The 24,366-nt window shown below is 34.9% G+C and overlaps 1 protein-coding gene and 1 pseudogene across 2 annotated transcripts in view; one reads left to right on the forward strand and one right to left on the reverse strand.

Annotated features, from left to right (window-relative positions):
* The window catches only part of LOC127431520 (contactin-associated protein-like 2), a 588,401-nt gene extending 574,205 nt beyond the window's left edge, over positions 1–14,196 (forward strand). For both annotated transcript variants that reach the window (XM_051681959.1, XM_051681960.1), the window contains 3 exons: positions 9,142–9,375; positions 11,202–11,273; positions 11,440–14,196. In XM_051681959.1, the coding sequence (XP_051537919.1) occupies positions 9,142–9,375; positions 11,202–11,273; positions 11,440–11,639 (506 nt within the window). In that variant the 3' untranslated portion in view covers positions 11,640–14,196. The remainder of the gene's footprint in view (positions 1–9,141; positions 9,376–11,201; positions 11,274–11,439) is intronic.
* Positions 14,197–17,163: 2,967 nt separating this feature from the next.
* On the reverse strand, positions 17,164–18,959 carry LOC127431529 (uncharacterized; annotated as a pseudogene).
* Positions 18,960–24,366: the final 5,407 nt, after the last annotated feature.

Below are 24,366 nucleotides of genomic sequence, written 5' to 3' on the forward strand. Positions count from 1 at the left end.
CCAGTAATTTTTGACCTGCAACACAAAAGGTGTTAGCACAAATGAACACAACACCAGGGTTAATGGTAGGCTGCATAAAATAGCAGTTTGCTTCAGGACTCAAGCGACACAACACAGTACCAAATTCTGTTATCGTACAAAAGTAAACAAAAATGTATTTTAAAATAAAACATAAAAATTAATTAAAATTACCATAAATTGCATAGTTCCAACAATATGCAAAACTATTAACATTATATAGGCTGAATAGAAAAGAATGAATATTTAGTACACATAAACAACAGTAGAAGTGTGTTTTACCAGCCTTACACAAGGAACAAACACTGGGCTAAATACTATTTTAGTAATAGCAATATTACAGAGTGACAAGAAAATTGTCCAAAATACTATAGAGCTTAAAAGGGAGCACAACCTTTGACTTAAAGAATAAAAGATATGGGAAGTGTTTTCTCCTCCCTATTAAAAGTTAAAAAGCCTTTTTTTTATCTTGCACAATTATATGGTTAGTTGCATTTTATTATTTGCATTTACCATTGTTTCTTCACCTGCTGTCCTGGACCCAAATGTTTTTTGGTAGATGTGACCCACCATTTAAGAATCACTGGTATAAAATGATTAGAATTTGCATGAAATATTGTAAAATAAGAACCAAATGTTTCCATTCATACAAAGCCCACCTGAATGTAAAGCAGAATAGTCATCTGGACAATGTTTGACATGGCATGAGCTAATGGTACTAAGTAATGGTAATTGCAGACAGACTTGCTTAGCTGCTCTGTATGACATGTTGATGTAGTCCGCCTGGTCTCCATCGAAGCCTTGTTTGACAGATGGATGATGTCATTGGCTATTCTGTGAACATGACAAAGCTCTGAGCACAGTCATCATCCAGTGTGGCTGCATTGTGGTAAACTGACATCACCAGTATCATCGCCAGCACAGCAGTCCAGATCCAGACCACTGTGAAATCCAGTTTCCAGGTGTTCGGTAAGCATATGAATGAGTGCAGAACAGGAGAGGGGATGCAGTCTGCGAACACCCAGTGCATTTGCAGACGTATACACACACACACACTCACGCAATCAGAACGCAGGAGCATCTGCGGCGTGGACGAGGAGCATAAATTGTGAGAGAAGAGGGCAAGCATTTTGAAGGGAGTGAGATATACCTGAGAGCAGACAGTGCAGGTAATAATTTTTTTTTTTTTTTTTTTTTTTTTTGCGTACTGTTGCTTTGAGGGCAATGAATGAGGTTGAATGACATTTCTGTTTCCAGGATGAAGGACGCTATACATGTGTTTGTGTGTTAAATGTGTTTATATTTTCTGATAATCACCTCCATCACACACAGTAGTCCTTGATGCATTGTGTAAATATTAGTGTAATCATGGGGTGTTGATTGGTTCGCCTATAATTGCTGGGCAGATTCTCTGCATTGCCGGAACTGTGTGTGTTTTGCAGGTAGTGAAGGTAGTGTTTGCCCCTACTGAGGGTGCTTAATGGAAAAACAATTAGAAACACAGAGAGAGGGAAAATGTACACTGCTATACCAAAGCAAAACGCAGTTACTACACGTTTTGTCAAAATGTAGGGTAACACTTTATTTTGATGGTCCCAAATAGATATTTAACTGACTATAAGTGGCTTCTCAACTGGCTTGCTATAGCTAGTAAACAGTGTTTCAACAAACATTCAGTAGACTTTCAGTAGCCTGTATATAGATCTTTATTAATGATCTACTTACATTTATCAGCTGATGTGCTATAGCTAGTAAACAGTGTTTCAACAAACATTCAGTAGACTTTCAGTAGCCTGTATATAGATCTCTATTAATGACCTACTTACATTATTGTTGAGAACATCAGTTCATTAAAAGGTCATTAATAAAGATCTATATACAGGCTACTGAAAGTCTACTGAATGTTTGTTGAAACACTGTTTACTAGATATAGCAAGCCAGTTGAAGTCACTTATAGTTAATTAAATATCTATTTGGGACCATCAAAATAAAGTGTTACCAAATTTAGTTATGACTGAAATTGGGTGTCATAGACTATGATCTGTCCTGTTACAGAAGAATTACAGAAGAGTGCAAACTATGCTCAGATTCGGAGACAGCAGAATGTGAATATTACAGTGACTACAAAATCCACACTAAAACCCCAAAACTCTGAAGCCAGTTTTAGTGTTGGTGCAGTAACTGCATTTTCACTTTATAGGGTAAAAACTGAATAGTTCTACTGTATACTCTCTCAACTTTACCTTTGCCCTTTTTTTCTATCCATGTCTCTTTTTCTTTCTGGCTGTTTCCTGAGGTGTGGTTGGACCATGTGCCTTTGATGCAGGCGTTTCAGAGGTTGCTCTTAGATCCTGTTGTCATGTGCAGGCCGACAGGTGTTGCTCTGTCTAAATCTGTTAGCACATGGGGCATCATTCAGCAGAGATCTAAAGATTGGCCCCTCCTGTTTATCTCACCCGTTCTGCAACATACCACAGCAATAAGGCAAATACAACCTTAAGAGAGAAAGCGATAGAACCATAGGTGAATAAAGAATAGATTATACAAAAGGCCTCTCAGATTGTCTCAAGAGGGAAAGACAGAGGGAACATGGAGAAAGAGAGGTTTGCTACTGCAGCCATCCTCTTCTAGGTGTTTGTGGTAGCTGGTGTTTCACTGTAATTCACATTATCACTTTCTCTTCTTGTCCAGTATCTCCCACCTCCCTCTCTCTCACACTCCTGCTACATCAGCTTCCATTTGTTACCATGGAAACCCTTTCCATCCCAGCCCTTCAATCCATCTCCCAAAGCGTCCATCTAAAGTCTTCAATCCCTCAATTGCCCCCTCTTTCCCTGTCTCCTCTAAATCTCTCCCCCACAGTAATGGCCTCTATGAGGATAGCAGTGTTTACCTTAATGATTATGAATAATGCATCACGTTTTTCATCACGTTTTTACTTGTGCTGCACAATTCTACAGATCACGTAAGTTACACTATAAAATGTTGTTTTACTTTTTTCCATGTTGCTGATAATTAATAAAGGAACCTGCCATGTGAATACAGGCATATAGTAAAGAATTATTTCTGTTTAGCTTTACAGTATGGTTCAGTATGTGACCAACTTTGTCCACATTTGAAGCTAAAATTCTTTAAGCCTTATTAATAAAAACATGAGTAGAACAAATTTCTGTGTAAATCATAAGTAAAACCAGCCTTGCATAAATCGTTGCATTCGATTTAGTGCCACAAATTCATTACTTTTTGAACAGTTTTCACAGAAATGTGTATTGCTCGTGTTTCTTGAATAAAGCCCATTGCCTGGTTTTCTGCACCTAACCAGGTTATAAATTAGGAGCAAGCACTTACAGCGGGTGGCTACAGGTGTCGGAGCATTGCAGCATCATGCTGGTCTTGTTAAAAGAGAATCAGTTTAAGGGAGTCAAAAAACAAAGTTTGATACAATATATACACTACAAAAAAAAAAAAAAAAAATATATATATATATATATATATATATATATATATATATATATATATATATATATTGTTTTTCTTAATTAGTATTTTTGTCTTGTTTTCTAGTAAAAAAATATCTAAACATTCTTAAAACAAGATAAATTTACTTGACAAGCAAAATGGCATAAGACAGTTAAACTAAACTAAATTTAGTGAGGTTCATGCTTAAAAGAAGAAAGAAAACTACGGTAAGAAAAAATAAACTTAATTCAAAGGGAAAATAAGTTAATTTTTCTTACCCCATTGGCAGAATTGTATTTATTTATTTTTATTTTTATTTTTCCCCTTTTTCTCCCAATTTGGAATTTCCAATTCCCAGTGTGCTTTTAAGTCCTCGTGGTCATGTAGTGATTCGCCTCAGTCTGGGTGATGGAGGACGAATCCCAGTTGCCTCTGTGTCTGAGATTGTCAACCCACGCATCTTATCACGTGGCTTGTTGAATGACATAGCGCGTGTGGAGGCTTCACACCACCCACCATGCACCCCACCGAGAACAAACCACATTATATAGACCACGAGGAGGTTACCCCATGTGACTCTACCCTCCCTAGCAACGAGGCCAATTTGGTTGCTTAGGAGACCTGGCTGGAGTCACTCAGCATGCCCTGGGATTCAAACTAGCAAACTAGCGATCTTCAGGGGTGGTAGGCAGCGTATTTTAGCATATTCCAGCTGAGCTACCCAGGACCCCAGAATTTTTTTTTCTTCTTCTTCTTGTTTTAAGCATAAAGTTGACTAGATTTTGTCAGATTTCTATGAAAACAAGACTTAATATCTTATGCCATTATGCTTGTCAATTAAATATATATTGTTTTAAGAATATCTAGACATTTTTACTGAAAAACAAGACAAATATACTAATTAAGAAAATTATATTTGCAGTGTACTAGTAGCCTATACTATACAACTTTTTACATACTATATGCTAATTGAGATAGAAAACTTTGCAGGCTCAAATGACATCAACCTTTCAATTCCAGAGTTCAAAATTATATATATAAAAAAGTAAATTATACCTTTGCAATTATTTTATATGTAAAGCTGTAAACTTGCACCTTGTCTATACTGCTTTGTTGTGGGGTGTGGATGCCTTTGTTTTCTTTACAGGCTTGTCTTATCTTTCACACACACGCACACACACAAACTAAATGTAGTCTGGTGGTGCTTGAGTAAAGAGCTAGGTAGGGGGAGACATATGGTCCACCACCAGTAGGTCAGTCCACCCCATCCTTTCTTCATATCAGGCAGATCTTGACCTTGAATCATATTACGCTGAATCTTAGTGCCCTGCACCATACTAAAGAACCATGTACCCTCTGAGATCAACAGGACATAGACAGACAGATATTATCTTTTGCATTGATCAATGCTACCATAAGACTCTATACAAAGCAGTGATTTAGATGCTTTCTTAGCTTTCTTGCTGATCTAAACAGTCACAAGAAGACAAAAAGCAAGCAGGCTATGATGAACTGTCAGTCCAAATTGGAAAAATCAATGTTTGTTTATTCTTGTAAGTAAGACTCAGGGTAAAGTCATCAGTATGCAGTGATGAGAAACAAAGAAATCTGCAGTGCTCCCTCCTCCCCACTAATGTCGCCTGCATGGGCGGCTCTAGAACTGCATGATTGGCTGATTTGATCCATCTGCCTTTGATATAAAATTATCATCAAGAATCAGAATCAGAATGAGCTTTATTGCCAAGAATGCTTACACACAAAAGGAATTTATCATGGTGACAGAAGCTTCCAGTACAAAGAGAATACAAGCATATATACATACATACATACAAACATATAAACATATATATATATATAGTGACATAAAAATAAAAAATAAGATACAATAGAGCAATAATGTTGTTCGAATATTTTATATATAGATATACAGTTATGTGCAGGTGATGTAATGTATTGAAGAAGAGGAGGTAGAGGGGTAAATCCTTGTTAGGTGTAAGGGGGCTAAACCTTGTAAGGAGAGTGCTGTTTGCTCGAAACAAGGGGTTATGTAGTGTTAATCTTAAAGCAGGTAATCAGCGCATCATGAAGAGACCGAGGAGGGGAATCTCAAGAGCTTTCCACCTGAATTTGCAGCAGCAACAATCAGTCAATTCTCATAAATATTCCAGCTACGTTTCTTGGCTGTGTTGAACTGCAGAATGTGTTATACAGTATTTCATACAAAACACTTGAATTATCAAAGGCTTGTGCTTTGCCAATCGGGTGCTCTGCAGTAACTGTTTTTTTCCAGTCATCAAAAATAATTCCACTATGGAAATTTTTTTTTAGATGTAAATGTGCCAAGAATGAAAATCATTTAATTTGCCTCGGCTCTATGTTATTTTTTCAGACAACTGATCACAAAACTGAGGCACTCCAATGAATCTCTAATTTCATTTTCTAGTAATTCAAAAGAAAGGCACTACCAGAATAATTTAGTGAGATAATTAACTTCAGAGATGTAGCTCTGTTGCTCCGTATTTCCCCAGTTGCTTCACAATGAAAAACAGGTCGCTGAAACCCTCAAGGCAGATAATATTTTATGTATTGGTATAGGCGTCTTCCAAAGAATGAACAAGTGTTCTGTCTGGCGGCGTGTCTGCGACACCTGAGATGTAGATTAGTATTCATGAGGATGTTATCACATTTCCTTGCTTTCCACTAAGCAGCGACATGTACTGTAGTTGTGTGTTAAGACCTTTCTTTTTTTCTTTTTTTTTTTTTTTGGCTGCAAAGGGTGAAAAATACCATTTTGGGACTGTCAGGGATCAGCATGTGGAACAGTTGTGTTTGTGACCCATTACTGATTTTTTTTTTTCTGGATTTAGTGACTGTTTGTTAACTGCAGAGACTAAATATGCCTCTCAACACGATAGTAGCCCAAGGGAAAAATAACATTGTGGTTTGAGCTGCAATGCATTTCTTGAGATTGAGCTTGGTACTGTATTAAACAGTTTGCTACCAGGTCACGGACTGTGTCCATCTCATGTTTGATATTATTAACTCAATGACAGCACAAACCACTGGCTTGTCAGCAGTCTAGCCCGATGAAGGCAACAATGGATCACCCAAACAAGCACTGATGTATCTTGAATAGGGCTGGATGATGTAGCTATAGAATTATCTCGATAATCTGTAGCCTTTTGTTACGCAGTAAAAATCTAGTTAAAAATAATATATCATGTTTTCCGCACTAAATTGATGAATTATGTTTAATAATTTTCATTTATATTCACCAATATAACAATACATGGTAATAAACAGAAATATTGACTTACAAATGTTCACTAAAACATTTAAATGTTCACACTAAACACATTTTGCCTCCCTTTGTGCTGTTTTTAAATTATTTTTGTGTCACTGTTTTTTTCGCACAGGAGTGCGAGCAACAGTTTTTAGATACCAAGTCAAGTTTAAAGAACAATTAAACAAACATCTCAAGATGCCTGCATTCTGTTCTATTCTTTGCACATTTTTTGCACAAGAACACATTTGGTCTAAACAGACCCTAAATATAATGTCTTTAGGAAAAGTAAGGCTAAATAAAAAAGTACAGTAATTTACAGTAATATTCACAATGTTGCTAATTTTCCAATATTGGCAGCAAATTATCACAAATACACTCACTGAGCACTTTATTAATAACACCTGTACACCTACTTATTCATGCTATTATCTAATCAGCCAATCATATAGCAGCAGTGCAATGCATAAAATAAAGCAGATACGGGTCAGGAGCTTCAGTTAATGTTCACATCAACTATCAGAATGGGGAAAAAAATGTTATCAGAGTGATTTCGATCGTGGCATGGTTGTTGGTGCCAGACAGGCTGGTTTGAGTATTTCTGTAACTGCTGATCTCCTGGGATTTTCATGCACAACAGTCTCCAGAGTTTACTCAGAATGGTGCCAGAAAACATCTAGTGAGAGGCAGTTCTGCAGAGGAACACGCCTTGTTAATGAGAGAGGTCAACGGAGAATGGCCAGACTGGTTCGAGCTGACAGAAAGGCTACGGTAACCGAGATAACTGCTCTCTACAATTGTAGTGAGCAGAATAGCATCTCAGAATGCACAACTCATCGAACCTTGAGGTGTTTGGGCTACAACAGCAGAAGCCCATGTCGTGACCTTTATTAGGACCATAGTTTTCCTAATAAAGTGCTCAGTGAGTGTATGTCTTGATTATTCAATATTTATTAAACGAATAGTTCTGGTCCTGGATGCTGATTGGTCAACAGCCATGCTTTCTTCATGATAAAGCACAGCTCTGACCTCTTCACGGAAGTTCCACTTTGTGCCTAACAACACCCTTCAGCTGTGACTATATTCACAATATAGCATGGCCTCTCTTCTCATGCCTTATTGCTTAAATCAGCTCTAATCATCAGTTTATCAGAATCAATTCTATTGAGTGCAATTGTGTCACTTCATGCACATTCTACGTTTGGAGAAAAGGGACTGTTGATATGTGAGATTTGCCAGGATTTTGCATTACGCAGAGATATCATTCTCAATGCTCTAAAAACTGTTTTCTGTAGCAAAAGATTTTAGATCGGAGAACTCAAAAAATCAACATTCCTATGAGACGTACTTGATGTACACCACAGTCAGCTTGCTTATTTATCTGCTGTTCTCAGTTTGTTTTCCATGTGTAGTATCTTAAGACTTAAGACTTATCTTAAGTGTTTTACTGTAGAGACAAAAGTGTGTACTTTACCCCAAGCTGTGGTGATAGAATGCTTCAGTTAGCTGCATGCACAGAGCACACCGCAGCTGCTTTGAAGAGGCTGTATATATAACACAGGTTTGAAGAGGCTGAGCAGCAGTCAGACTCACTCTTTTGTCTGTGTTCAGCAAAAAGCGTACAGCAGGCAAACCTCTGCTGCACTTTGAAGGTATCACAATATCTCACTGTGCCTGGAGAGAAAAAGGAGAAGAGCTGAAATTAAGAGTATTTTATGAAAATGCCTGAAGACAGGGTTTTTATCAGTAACTTTTGTCTTTGTGTCATCTTTGACTTACACTGACACCTAGCGGCTTGGATGCAGCATCATTTAAAATCAATAGTTTTCAAATCAATGAGTGAAAGTGTCAAATAACAGGACAGTTACTGAGATTAAGTGAGAAATATTCAGCTGGTTATGTGACTCTAACATGGCAGCCCCCAACATTAGGCATTAGGATCAGTGTGGACTGCTGAGCACCAATCAACGATTTTTTTATTCAGTAAAGCTATCTGTAAAAAAAAAAATAATAATAATATTTGCATTTAAAATCCAGTGGTGAATTTGTAAAATATCCAGAGCATTACTTACATTAAGAGAAGACTTGATTATCAGCATGTTTGTAATGCAATTTTACATACTTTGCTTAGACACTTTTATCCCCTCAAGGTTTTCTTTACAACACCATTGTAATGCAGATCTCTTTTGTATTTACATTATACATGAGCATGAATTGATTTTGTCCTCTTAATGCAATGAAATTGAATACATTTCCTGAAACAAGGCTTGGATTAGTTTTTTCTTTTTTGGGCTATATTGCATTTCAAGCATTGAGATACAGATTCATCTTGTACACTGAATCTAATCTTCAGTGCCTATCGGTCTCTCTTCTTCCTGCAGAAACTGGCCACATCGACCCAGTACTTATAGAAAAATACAATACCCCCGGGTTTGTGGGCTGTCTGTCCAGAGTGCATTTCAACAACATCGCTCCCCTGAAGGCCGCACTCAGGTCCCGTGGTTCTGTCTGGCCCGTTTCACACCAGGGTAAACTGGTGGAATCGAACTGCGGAGCGTCACCCCTCACAATCCCACCCATGTCTGCTGCAACTGACCCATGGCACCTAGATGCAGGTGAGCATGTTTAATCCACCATAATAAACAAGGAATCTTAATAGACTTAGGTCAGTTAAAGGAGTAGTTCACCGAAAAATTTATCATCATTTACTCACCTTTGTGTTGCTCCAAACCCATATGACTTTCTTTTTTTTCTGTATAGCACAAAAGTTTCATTTTGAAGATTATTCTGGCCACTCTTGTCCATATAATGAAAGTGATTGAAAAAAAAGGCTATTTGGCCTGTTCCTCACCTAAGGCTGTTGCTTGGCTTCAAGAAACTTTTATGGTGCTTTTTTGCCACTTTGGAGCTTCACAGCCCCCGTTGTCATTCACTTTCATTATATGGAAAAGAGATAAAAAGAAGAGGATGTTCTTCAAAAATTCACCTTTTTTTCCAATGGAAGAAAGGGAGTCATATGGGTTTAGAACGACATTAGGGTAAATAATGATAGAATTATCATTTGTGGGTGAACTACCCCTTTAAGATCAATCTATTGTAGAGGTAACTTAAGGGAATTAATGAAAATATTTGTTTGAGTACCCTGCATCACCCTATCAAGTGTGTTTCTGTGCTGTATTGAGCACATTGGAACTCTATGTATTGTTGCTATTGCAGATGTATTTCTCAGAGCCCTATACAGAAGCATCTCAGCACTGCAGTATTTCTCTGTAGAGCAGTAAAACTGCATTCATTTTCAATAATAGCTTACTGATCATGGCACCTTTTTTAAACTCTACAGTAAAGCATTGACCTGACTAAAGAGATCTGTCCCCTGTAAATCTCTTTATAGAAAAACCCAAAAATGTGCCTCTTAACTGCCATAGTTATTGGATTGCGTTCAGTCTGACTGAAACATGCGACACAAATACTCAGCGAAAGTGTAGTACAGCACTTTTTTACGTTCTACTGGTGTATTACACTTAGAGCAGTCACCACAAACATGACTGTAAACTGATCTCCCCTTTTCAGAATCAGAGAATCAGAATCAGAATGATCTTTATTGCCAAGTATGCTTACGCATACAAGGAATTTGTCTTGGTGACAGGAGCTTCCAGTGTACAACAATACAAAAACAATACAAAAACAGCAGCAAGAAAAAATAATAAATAATTATACACATACACACACGGACACACACACACATACATACATACACACATACACATACATAGCGCAAATCTAATACAAATCTTTTCCTTCATGTGGTACAGAGTGCACATTATTGTGACCCTTCCATTCTATAAAATAGTCAATGGCCAGTTGTCAACAAAAATGGCTTCTGTAAAGGCTGATATGCTTCACTTAGCTGTAAAATTATTGGAAACAAATTTGTATATGTTTATCTGTAAAAGATGAGTCATTGGTCTGTTTTCTCATAAGAGAGAAACTTTCAATTTAAAATGTATCTGCTAAAAATTTGGTTTTAGAAGTTTAACAGCATAAATAGATTGCTTTAGAGCTAACAGGGATAGACTAAAACCACAAAACTCAAATTTGTATTTCAATCGCCACCCAGAATTGCATAAATCAGTCTGTTCTGTATTTATTAACTTCCTTAATCTGGCTGATCTTTCAGACCCATTTAGAACCATTTTAAAAACATGTCAAAATAACTCGCAATACCACGGAAGGGTTAAGCTTATTCATCTTTTTAACTTATTGACAATTATGTACTCGGACAATGTGACATTTGTTTGAACCAATCCATGATTGAATATGGAGAATCTTTGCAGTGCATGTTCTGCAAACCTGCAATAATTTATTTATGAAAGTTGCAGTTTATTTACCTTGTGAATTTTCAAGTTTTATGGAATTACCTGATAAAAAATATCTCATGTAGGTGTTGATTTCCCCTTCAATGAGGAAAGAGTAATACCAGATGGGGTTAATAGGAACTCAGCTATAATAGGAGGTAAGATGCTTTGAGCATTTACTTTTCTTACAAAAAGAATGTATACTGTATATATTCATATCCATTTTTCATTATTTCCATTTTTTCTCTTATGGCCAGTGGATTTAGTCAAAACAATATTAGCATGTGTATTAAACATGGTGAATGTATGCTCCTTATCTCGCAGGCATCATCGCAGTGGTGATCTTCACTATTCTGTGCACTCTGGTGTTTCTAATCCGGTACATGTTCCGCCATAAAGGCACCTACCATACCAACGAGGCCAAGGGGGGTGAATCCTCTGGATCAGCTGATGCGGCCATTATCAGCACTGACACCAATTTCACAGAGACCATCGATGAAAGCAAGAAGGAATGGTTCATCTAATGCAGCAGCTCTGACCAGAGCTGAGGGCTGGGGGTGTATAAACTGTTTCAGAATCTTTTTTTTTTTTTTTTAAGTATCAGAACTAACATTTTGGGATCAAGCTCATCTCCAGTTTTAGAAACTGTTCTGTACATAGTAACTGGCTTCACTCTTTCTATTGTGTTCTTAAAAAATCTTTTAAGTTTAATATATCTGGTTGTCACATGTTAATACATCATTTCACCCTGCATTCTTTTGTAAAAAATAAAAATAAAAATAAAATTGTTGGTCAAAATCCTTTCATTTATGGAAAGTTTAAAGTAACATAATATTATCTTTTGTGTGTTCTTTTGTTTACTCTTACATGCAATTATTGTGTAAAATGTTTTAGAATGACTGTAAATGCTAAATGCTCTATTTGAATATTTTCATTTAACTCATTGCACAATTGACAGAGATTTAATTTAAAAATGACATTAGAATGTATATCATCTGTATTTCAGTGAAGGGAGAAAATTGAGGCATGCACCAGGAATTCTGTCAAATCAATGATGCTGATTTATTTCTTGTGAAAGCCTTTTTATTTAAGTTTATTGTACTTTACCAAACACCTCTTGGTCTTAAGCATTTGTTTTGCTGAAGGCTTGTATCATGGCATAAAGATGATTATTTTATTATTATTATTATTATTATTATTTTTTATCTGACTGATTAATTTAAGCAGGCTGTGGTCAAAGCATTGGCATTGTGATATCTGGCAGATTAATACCCAAACAAATGTCATCAATGACTATCACTGCAGATGAAGAGGGTTGGACTACTGACACTAAATTAATGACTTAATTCAAGTTGCCTTTGGGATTCAGACAGTTGGCTTTCTGTTTGTGTAGTTACTTTATCCAGTTATACAAGTAAAAGGAGAAATCCCAACAAACTAAATGGCCTGTTTATTTGGTATACAATAATTAGACTCATGAGTTTAGAAGTTTTTGGAGCAGCAGTGTTATTCAAATGTCCTTACTGGAACATGTTACAATATTTCAATCATTTATTGCAAGTGTTCATTTGTTTTCACGTTAAAGGCGTGCATTTTGTCAAATTATTGTTGACATGTTGTCAAAATATTTTTCATTGTCTTTTTGTATAATATTATTCACTTTTAAAAATAAAATGTCAAATAAAATTAATTATTCATTCTCTCAGATACTGGTTTTCAGATCGATTTTAGCAAACTCTTAATGCTCACCATCAGATTTATATGTGATACATTTAATGTGAAAAATATATACGTTCAATATCTCAACTTTCTCTGTCATGACACATCTGCCATGTATTGGGGTAATTCTGAGTGCTTCTGTCTCTGACACAGAACAGTTCATTATAATTCTCTCATAGAGATGTCAAGCAAGTTTAAGAATTGTAATTTTACTTATGTGGTTTTGAATGAGTTTATCAGACCTAAATTTGTTTGCAACGTGGATATGCATCTTCTTAGTCCAGATGAATATTGCATTGTTATTCTTTGTAACTAAAGTTTTAAGTATAATGTTATAAGCTTGGAGGAAGGGGAAGGGTCTCTTGTGTTAGCAATCACATCACAGACTATTTTTGGAGAGGGGATAATGAGTAATTGCAGATTCATGAGAATGTTGAAGTTTCAATGGTTGGACCTTAGACTCTTTTTAGATTCTAATAACAAATTCTTCACCCCTCATTTACATCAGTTTAAACATTGTTTTGTATAATTGTAAGATTGGTCAGTTAACATTCACAATAAATAAAATCTATGGATATATTTTTATGATGATATTTTGTAGATGACCTAGCCTTTCATGATGTATCATCTGTGTATTAGGGGAGGCCTGAATATTTTTCAAATGTTTTAAGGATGTGTAAAGAAAGCAAGTTGTACTTAAGTGTGTCTTGAAGTGGAGAGAGAAACTGTCATACTATTACCCCTTTCCAAACCTTTTTCGGTATTTTGAAATATTTTGTTTTGTGGAGGTAGTGATGTATTTCTTTGTTTTCTTTTCATGACAAGAGGTGTTTTTAAATGTTTTTCTTTTTTTTTTTTTTTTTACAGAGATCAGTTCTGCTGCCTCTCTCTCATATGTCACATGTATAGGCCTTTTATTAAATGGAAATACAGAAGATTTTTTTGACCACAACAATTCAAGAAAGTTTTGACATTTTTATTATTTGAGTAAATATAAGAGTGAAATTGTAAACAATATAACATGTTTACTCATCAGTATCTCATAATTGCATTCTGGTTGTGTATTAAACTTATTGTTTCAATGGCAGCATGACCAATATATGTGAAATTGTACATACTGTACTTTAAACTATTGTGCAATATCACAATTGTATTTACTCCTGGAGACATATTTTTTACCTTTTGTTATGATGTCGACAAGTCAGGAATGAACAGGACAATACCTATTATATTTAGAGCAACTCAGTTCTTGACTAGCTGTTTAACGTAAGATATTTGTAACTCATTATTGTGTGAGGCCTGATTGCAAACAAGAGAATTCCTCATCAATGTGGCTATTCTTATGGGAAGGGAATAAATAAAAGTACCTATCAAAAGTTTGTTATGTAGATTATTTGAAATCAACCGCAATACCGTCATGACATCAAACTTAGATGTGATCTTTGCCTTTTGATTTGAACTTGGAATCACACCATGTGCATTTTCATTCTTAAAGTTTACACTTTAGTCATATTGGCTTTATAGACTTACCATTGTGTTGTAATTGTATTAATGCTTATTTAAAATATCGTTTTATCCTTGTGCTTGTTGATGGATAATCGGACTAACTAATCATTTTTCTATTAATTAGAATTTGTTTTGAAGTCATTATTCGTGCCAAAGGGTTGTGCTAATAATGAAAACGCAGGCTTTTTGTTATGGTAATGGTCAGTTTCAGGGTGACCTGTAACTACAGTCTCTACTGACCTTAGTTTTCAGGTATACATTTTCTTATATCAGTGCTGCAATACATTGGTGCATATAAAACCATGTATACATCCGCATTATGTGTAAATGCCTTTTGCACTGCTTATCGCTTGCTTGATTACTGCAGCGCGAGCATACAGTGATACGTGTTATAAAGCACGCGTGCACAGCAACTCTGCATTTCACAAGTGCGGTGCATTTTTCTTAAGGATAATAGAGAACAAGCTCTGAACTGAAATAAGCCTAAATGTGCTTCTAAACACTGATATAAGGTGCAATTTACTTTTTCAGTTTAAAAAACTAATGATCTAAATTATTTTGTTATTGTAGGCTACATACTGTAAGCCACAGAATATGCTGAACTAAGAATCCATGCAGGACTTTAAATAGCTGTGAAATAGCGACAGTAGAAAGCATTAATAATGCATGAACTGATTGCTTCGGTTCATAATTCAGAATATACTTTATAATACATCATAATATAATTGAGCCTGTGAGACATTTACTTTTTTCACATTTTTCGTTTTACAGTCAGCCAGTCATTATTACAACATAAACTCTTTCAGGTTGATACAATACAAGATCCTTCCGATTTGCTTCCAGGTCCTGATCACTCTGTCAACTCTGTTTATTTTGCAAATGACTTGCTGACACAGGGCCTGCCCAGACTCTGTTGGCGCCCAAGGCAAGATTTTAGATTGGTGTAGGGTGACTATGTGTTTTGAAACCTGATCTGAAATCAGTTTTCTTACGCCGTATCTCTAACATGGTGGTCAAAACAGTGATCATATATTGAAACTAGAAACTTAGAACTTAGAAGGTGATATAGTCCAGTAAATGAAAAATACAATAAAAAACAAAAAAAGTGCCAGTTGAGTGGTTAAAAATAACTCCTCAAATAGTAAAGAAACCAGTGATGTCGTGATACTTACCTCTATTGGTTTTTTCCTCTTTGTGCCGCTCCTTGCCTTGCACACCTGATAATTTTTTTTATTTTTTTACTCATGATGGTGGAACTTATAGGCTTGCAGTGACTCTACATATGAGGATAGTGTGTAATGTAGTGGCATAAACAAACAATGTGTCTCTTCATGATAGCAGGCAGTGTTTATTCCAACATGTTGTGAACTTGTTACTGTATGGTAAGGGTGCACAGCATGTTTATTGTCATTGAAAGGCTTTTTCGTTGATGACGTTATTGTAATCATTTATCAGTACTGAAAGGATGTGGCACATTTTGCTCAACACAGGGTTAGAGGGGTGCACAGTCATTATGAGAGGGTAGACTTCTGACAAAAAAAGAGATCCTCTCATACGGTGCCCCCTGTCATTTTGAGCCCTGGATAACTGCCTATGTCGCCTATGCCACAGGCCATCCCTGGGCTGACACTATCCCTAACTTATTTATATTTTTAAGCATATTTTACATATCCTATTCTATGTGTTTTTAATTATTTCTTAGAGCTGTGCTACATAAGATTTGGATTTTTTATTATTTAGCAAGTATTTAGTATTGAGCAATATGATAGGTGTGGGTGAGAAACAGATCAATATTTAAGTCCTTTTTTCACATTCTTCTTCTTTTGTTTTTGGCGATTCACATTCTTTGTCATATGGATCTATGAGTCATATGGATTACTTTTATGCTGCCTTTTTATGCTTTTTATACCTTCAAAGTTCTGGCCACCACTCACTTGCTAAAAATCTTTGTTTGTCTTCAGCAGAAGAAAGAAAATCATACACATCTGGGATGGCATGAGGGTGAATAAATGATGAGAGAATTTTCATTTTTGGGTGAACTATCCCTTAAATAAGCTATAATTTCCGGTAAAGTTACTGTAACATGTATACTAATATTCATTACATCTGTGTATTTTATAACATTGCTGCAGTTTTGAGGTTCACTAAGTGTGTGTGTCCCGAAGTGTGTGTGCACGCTTTTGTTTTCTTGTTTCTTTTACCCCATTCGCAAAAGTGCACAAGCTGATGTCTTTTTCCATTGCCCTTTCAGCAGATAGTTAGTTTAAACACCATTATTAGTATTATTATACTAATCTTAAGTTATTTACAATGTATTGATTTCATAGCACAGTAATGTACTTATTAATTGGTTTAGTGTGTAACCATCTCTCTAATATGACTTTACTGCCAAAGGAATGATAAAGGAATTAGTTATTATTGTTAATGTTTTATTGCATATTTCTGCATATTATTTACATTTAATAAATTATATTTCATCCTCATCATTAACTGAACCCTATTGTAGTATGCTCTACCTGAACTATTGTAGTATTTCGGTTTACTTGCATTGATCCACTAAGGCTGTACATTGTAATCAGTTTTGGGTAAATTACAAATCCACTACAAATTACTAACTTCTCTAAAATTATAATCAGATTGCTCAACAAATTCTAAATAATGTCTATTTTCTCCTTGTTTATCGTTGCACAGCCTTTAGCTGTCACAAAAACGCAAACTGATGTACATTTTCATATTTTAATTGTATTACACAATAATATATATTAAAAAAAAATTGTAACCCTAGTAATGTACTTAAAAGTAATTACTTTTATTGAAAGTCAGTAACTGTAATCTGATTACAAAAATGTAATTTGTTACACTACTTTTTGTGCCTTAAAGTCATCAGATTACAGTAAATAATTACTTTGTAACCCAATTACATCCAACACTGATTGTAATATGAAAATAAAGTGTCTTCAATTGAATTCATATCAGCCATATCACGAGTTTCACTTCTTGGGAGATATGTAGTACAATACAAACATTAAGCGGGGTGTACAGTGTGCGAGTTCTGACACTCGGGAGGTCGTGAGCCCCTGCACACGTTAGGAGTCAGTTTATCTGATAATCATACAGGTGCAATCGTACACGACACAACTTTACGACCTGGCAAATTCCAGAGCAATCGCATGAATTTTCGCACAATTTATAATTATAAGACAGAAAGCCAGAGGAGGACATTGCTTCTTTGTAGCTTGCGATTTAGAAATAAAAAAGGACACTGGCATGGCCAGGGGCTGCATTAACTGGAAATTAATCTGCAGATTTAAAAAATAAAGAAATAATAAATATGGATAATTATTACAAATGCTATCCAGCATTTGACAGATTCAGATTTCGAAGTGAGTTTGTGTGATTTTATGACTGCATACATCAATCATGACGTCAGTGTGTTGCTGCTGCCAGGTACTGCATGATAATAAAGTGTACAAAATGTACAAGATTAAAAAGAAAGTGCAGAAAATGTATGCACTGTTTCTGTCGGTTATACTTAAGATTTAATTTAAGTGCAAACATGACGTTTAGTGCAGAATTCAGAGTTATTTTAGTGGAGTATAGGCTTTCTGTATTATTCAGCTTTATAGGCTACGTCCTTCTCATCTGTGTCACTGCATGTTTATAGCAGACATTCTGAAGAAGATCCGTGAGGTCTTGTCCATGTAAATGCACTTTAAAGCCGCACACTGCAAAGTTGAAAAATCTTGTTTTAGTGCTGCGGTTGATTGACAGGTAGAACTTTCAACCTAGAAGACACACGCTTGGGGAGTTACAAAAATCTATCACACATCTATCTATCGTGTGCATATACAATTATAACAGTTGCTTTACCCCCCTAAATGAAGCCCTAGAACTCAAACAAATGCAAGTATGATGAATAAAAATAGACCATAATGGAAATTTTAAAACTCTGTCCGTCAGAGTGATAAAGATCGTTTTCTAACGCAACCCGTATGACAAATGACTTGTTTGAAGAGCATGGCATTTCTGTAGAATCCTTCCCAGTGATGTGGTCATGAATAAAATGGGAAAAACACAGTTTTAACACAACCATTTTCTCCAAATGTGTAAAAGCTTCATGAACCCTTAGTTTTCATTGATCGTGTAAGTTGTAACAGCTTCTCTTAAGTTGTCAACTTCAGGACCAGACCTCATTTCCGTCTCTCTCAATCACCAGGTTTCCATCATTGCGCAGTTGGAGACGGCATGCATGAGTGCTGTTTGTGTGTGTGTCTGTGTGCCATACTGGTTTCTCAACACGCTTATATATGACCAGGTTACAGTCATCCTGCATGCATAGACGCAATGACATCCTGTATCCCAGCTGTATCTGAAGCCCAAGTGGGCTTCCAGCCATAGATTACAAAGTTCCCATCCTCCTACAGAGAAAAAACAACAGATAGATTGAATGGTATTGCAGTTCAGAGGAGGGTGGAGCTTGAGAGAGAAAGAGTGAGAGGGACAATATTGTCTCACCTGAAATATCGCTTTGAACTCTTTGTTGTTGGAGAGTAGATAAGAGTAGATGGAGAGTAGCCCTTTCTGAGCTCACTGCCCTTGAACAGATAATTGAAACTCATGATTCTGAAATAAGAGAGTGAGATGGTGGTGTATAACATCATTTATTAGATCCCAAGATTTTAAATGACAGACCCCAGTTTGAAAACCCCTGCTTTAAGGTACATAACCAAAAAAAATAAAAAAAAATAGCCAATGATGGTACTTTTTGGTACTTCATGCATTGTGTTTTGAAACTCTTTTGGTTTGAAAATGTCTTCACCTAAAATACAGCGCCATTCGCAAGTTTTACAAGCAGATGTTAAACATACTGAAGATCTTCTTCTTTGTGTTCTAAAGTATCACGTTGTTGTTTTACAAGCCAATTCAGACCGTTTTGCCAACCCATTTGAGCAATTTATTGAAAATTACCGACTCAAAAGAGCGATTAATTTGCGAATCGAGCATCGTTACTTCTGATTCCAACCAGGTGACAGTAAGCAACTAAAATAGCGTCTTATAATGATGGGTTTTTCCTGGGTCAAAAATTGGCTTTGGTGGTTGCTGACATACAGGTATATGGTCTTCACATGCTCGAAGTTGGTTTATTACATAATTGCAATTAATTTTCTATATAACATAATTTCTTGATTGCATTTTATCATCATCTAAGCATTTGGAACCTTTTGAATTCGACACAGAATGTTTTACTTTAAGATGCTTTTTAAAATCAAACTAAACCTCTAATTGTGAAAAATTGTGAAAAGACATATGGTATGCATGAATGATCTAAGTGAAATATAATACTTTGCGGACTGTTTATTTTAATATGGAAGTGGTTAGATTGTGAAAGAGACTAAAAATGCAATAATGTGTGCAAAGGTAACTGCTCTGCTGGAAAGATCAATGCTTATGCTACAGTAAAGAAAGGCAACTTGTCTCTCTTATGGAGGAGTGCAGGTAATTGGAAACAACATGGAATGTATATTTATTTAATTAAACTTAATGCATTCTGTAAAAGTTGCCAAACTGTGTTTGTTAATTATGTTCTAGATAAACAATGACCTGAATGAAATGTGTTCCGAACTTTATTCATAAATGTATTTATTTATTTATTTATTTTTTGTGCTTATAATAGTGTACTATTTATAGTACATATAAGCTAGGCTAATGTCTGCATGTGTTTATTTTTTTCTAATGACAGTTTGTCTATTTTTCTATGTTGAGTGTTAATGTTAATAAATGTCTGTTTATTTGCTTTATGTAAAGTTCAGAATGGCATAATATTCATAATACTATAATGCATGATGTTTGTTCATTTATAAATGGAATAATATGTATGATAAATTATGTAATTTTGAAGCATTAAAGGTTGCTCATTTATAAATGGAGTGCATGAGTTAGAAACTAATAAAGGTTTCTTTATTGTGCACTTTACAATAAGATATACTCTCAGAGTTTACTAATGTTGGAAAGTCATTAAAAATGGCTCACAGGTGTTCACTTTACATTAAACTACACATTTTCTTTTACTAATGTTTGTAACTCATTAATAAATGGTTTACAGGTGTTCATTTTACATTCAAGTACACATTTTCATTTACTAACATTTGTAACTTATTAATAAATGGCTCACAGATGGTCACTTTCATTATGGTACACATTTTCATTTACTAACGTTTGTAACTCATTAATAAATATTTTACAGGTGTTCACTTTACATTATGGTACACATTTTCATATACTAACATTTGTAACTCATTAATAAATGGCTCACAGGTGTCCACTTAACATTAAACTACACATTTTCATTTACTAATGTTTGTAACTCATTAATAAATGGCTCACAGGTGGTCACTTTATATTATGGTACACATTTTCATTTACAAACGTTTGTAACTCATTAATAAATGGTTTACAGGTGTTTACTTTACATTATGGTACACATTTTCATATACTAACATTTGTAACTCATTAATAAATGGCTCACAGGTGTCCACTTAACATTAAACTACACATTTTCATTTACTAATGTTTGTAACTCATTAATAAATGGCTCACAGGTGGTCACTTTATATTATGGTACACATTTTCATATACTAACATTTGTAACTCATTAATAATGGCTCACAGGTGTTCAATTTACATTATGGTACACATTTTCATATACTAACGTTTGTAACTCATTAATAATGGCTCACAGGTGTCCACTTAACATTAAACTACACATTTTCATTTACTAATGTTTGTAACTCATTAATAAATGGCTCACAGGTGGTCACTTTACATTATGGTACACATTTTAATTTATTAACATTTGTAACTCATTAATAAATGGTTCACAGGTGTTCACTTTACATTATGGTACATATTTTCATTTACTAATGTTTGTAACTCATTAATAAATGGTTCACAGGTGTTCAACTTACATTAAGGTACACTTTCAGCTAGTGTTGTCATGGTGCCAAAATTTCAGTAGTTGGTACCAATACCAGTGAAATTTTGCGGTTCTCGATACCAATTTCGATACCACAGCAAAAATACGCTAATATGATAATGTGCTATTGAACAAACCAGTTTAGTTATTTTTAATTATTTACTAATTATTTTACTAATTATAGTTTAATAATTTAAGTTTAATTTAAGTTCAAAAATAACTTTAATTTAAGTTCATCAAAATGGTGTCTAATCAATTAATTCTTAAAACCTTTAACTTTTAAAGAAAATCTTTTTTTTTTTTGCCCAAATTTTACTGCTTGTTTTGCTTGTGATATTTTTATTCATTATTATTATTATTATTATTACAGTGAAAATGAAATTTTACTATACAGTTGTAATATATTTTTATTCAATTTCTTCAATTTCAGGCATCTAGATTTTATTCTGAATGGTGCTTTTATTATGACGTGTTTTTTTGCAGGATGCTTCACTTTTCCAGATAAATAGTTTGCCACAGACTTTTAAGTCACATCTGAAATCTCATCTCTTTACACTGGCCTTTGAGTCTGACAAATGAAATTTAGGACACAGTTTTGGAATGTTTGTATTTTGTGCTTTAGTTTACTGATGTTTGTGCATGTGGTAATTCTTAAATGTTATGTTTTAAATTGTATTACTGTGAAGCACTTTGGACAACTCTGTTGTTTTAAATGCTATATAAATAAAGTTGAGTTGAGATTAAAGTGTGAATGCTGTAATTTAATTATATAAATATATAGTTTACATGTGTTGTGTGGTTTACAGTAGATTAGTGCTCTGCTCTGTCATCTGACACAACATGTCGTGAATGATGGTGTGGAGTTTCCAGTGTATGAACGGTCGGATTTATACGTTCATTCGAAGTATGCATCTCTTCCACACTAAGATTGCAGCCTTTAGTGGTTTAATAAATCACACTAGGACATGTCACAATTTTAATTTGATTTATTGTCCATTTCAGTGTAAGGAGTAACAGAGCACGTGCTCAAAATGAGCATTTTAAAGCAGTCATGTGTCAGTTATACTGCGCGCTGGTACCGGATTGAGTCGGTGCTCGGTACTACCAGTACTGCAGAAACACTGGTACCCTTACGTCTTTTTTTTATTTTAGTATTGACTTGGTACCGAAGTACCGCTACTTTTAGACAACACTACTTTCAGCTTACTAATGTTGGTACCTTATTAACATATAAAGTAGATTTTCATAAGTTAATAATGTTGGTAATAAATAGTTCATGATTAACTCATGAATAAACAACATAGGTGTCCATTCTACATTAAGGTACTGTACCCTTTCTGAGGTTACAAGTTTGATATATTCATCTTAAAGCTTTATTAGGTATGATTAAAGTTAGTTCATAAATAGCCAATAAAATTAAAGATTCATGAACAATCCTTTTATAAACAATAAATTAATTAGAATTGTCAAACAATGCTGTGTGTGAGCATGAAGACCTGCAGTGGACTGTGTAAGACACAACTCGGAGTAACATCATTCTTTTTACATTAACATTACAAGGAAACTGTCATAGTCATAGACATTACAATAACGAATATAGACACAACACCTTTTAATCTCTGTACTAGTCTATTTTTGCTGGATCATAACATAAATGATGAATTATGACATTTCATGTTTTTGATTCAAATATGAACAAGTACCTTAATTAAGCATTTATAACATGAGGTACAATTGGCTCACTATTTGGCAAGTATTGCATGAAAGTCACCCTTTTTATTCATGTTGTTATAACTGCACATAAATAATTTATAATGCATTTGTAGATGAGTTATTAATCATTCATGAACCCCTTTATAAACCCTTTACAAAGGGAATGTTAATGTAAAGTGTTACTGATTATTTAAGATGAAATTGTAAACATTTTGTCAAAGTACCACATTTAATGTTACAACTTTTAGATTTTGATAGATAGCAAATTGTTGAAGGAACAAAATCTAAATGAGGATATCCAGACCTAATTCTAGATGAAGAGATCAGACACTTACCTCAGTTAGAAAAACAGGTCAAAGTATTCTTTCTCCTCTCTCAAAGTAGTCTCTCTACACTCATTTGAGATGTCAAGTGCCTCGCCTTAAAAGTAGACAAGAGTATTTTTGGGAGGGGTCAAAATATAGTTTTGGATGAAGTGGATGCAAATGAAACATCTGCTGCTTTTATATGAAACATTAATGCAAACGATTTTTCACAGACCACTGCCTGCGTTTCTCCGGTCAATCTTCAATAAGCTTCAAACATATAGTCATTATCACCATAGTTAACTCTTTATTCTTACTGTTTAAGCATTGCCTTATTAACTTACTGAACAAAATATTCAACTTATTAATATGTTAGCATATACTATATACATTTATTTTAATATTAAAGGAGGTCTGGCTCCCTTAGCTGAATCTGTTTCCCCCAAAATGTTTTTCTCCCTCAACTCCTTAACATCCAACCAGTCAACACGATGCGATAAAATTACACTCGATAAAAGATATGATTACTCGAGTATAGACCAATAACAAGTAGTGGCAGAAAGCTGGTGCACCTAGCCAAGAGGTTGCAATTAATTCCAAAGAACATTTGTCAGTCTATTTCCTTGGTTTCTCTCCTCAAGACAAAGTTTTGTTAACTTTTTGTTTTGTAAACTCACTCTTTCTGAAGGAAAACAAAAGATAACCTTAAGTTATAAGTCATTCAGTGCACATCATTGCGCGATTTGTGGATACTTTGAGGATTTCCTATATCAACATTTGCGTCGACTTCAGTGTATTACAATCACTGTTGCTGCCAAGTCAGTGTCAGGGGCACAAAATTGTGATGTACCTATAGCAAAGACCTGTCATCGTCAACAAAATAAAAACTATGCCTGCATTCTAAACAGCATAAATGATCCATTCACAGGGCACTAAAAGGTAGAACAATCAAGGGGTCACTGTTGGTTCTTGCCAAACAAAATTTCCAATAAAAATTACATAGTGAGTGCCCGATAACCTTTTTTTTTTTAGCCC

This window comes from Myxocyprinus asiaticus, chromosome 41, assembly GCF_019703515.2.
Source record: "Myxocyprinus asiaticus isolate MX2 ecotype Aquarium Trade chromosome 41, UBuf_Myxa_2, whole genome shotgun sequence".
Lineage (NCBI taxonomy): Eukaryota > Metazoa > Chordata > Actinopteri > Cypriniformes > Catostomidae > Myxocyprinus > Myxocyprinus asiaticus.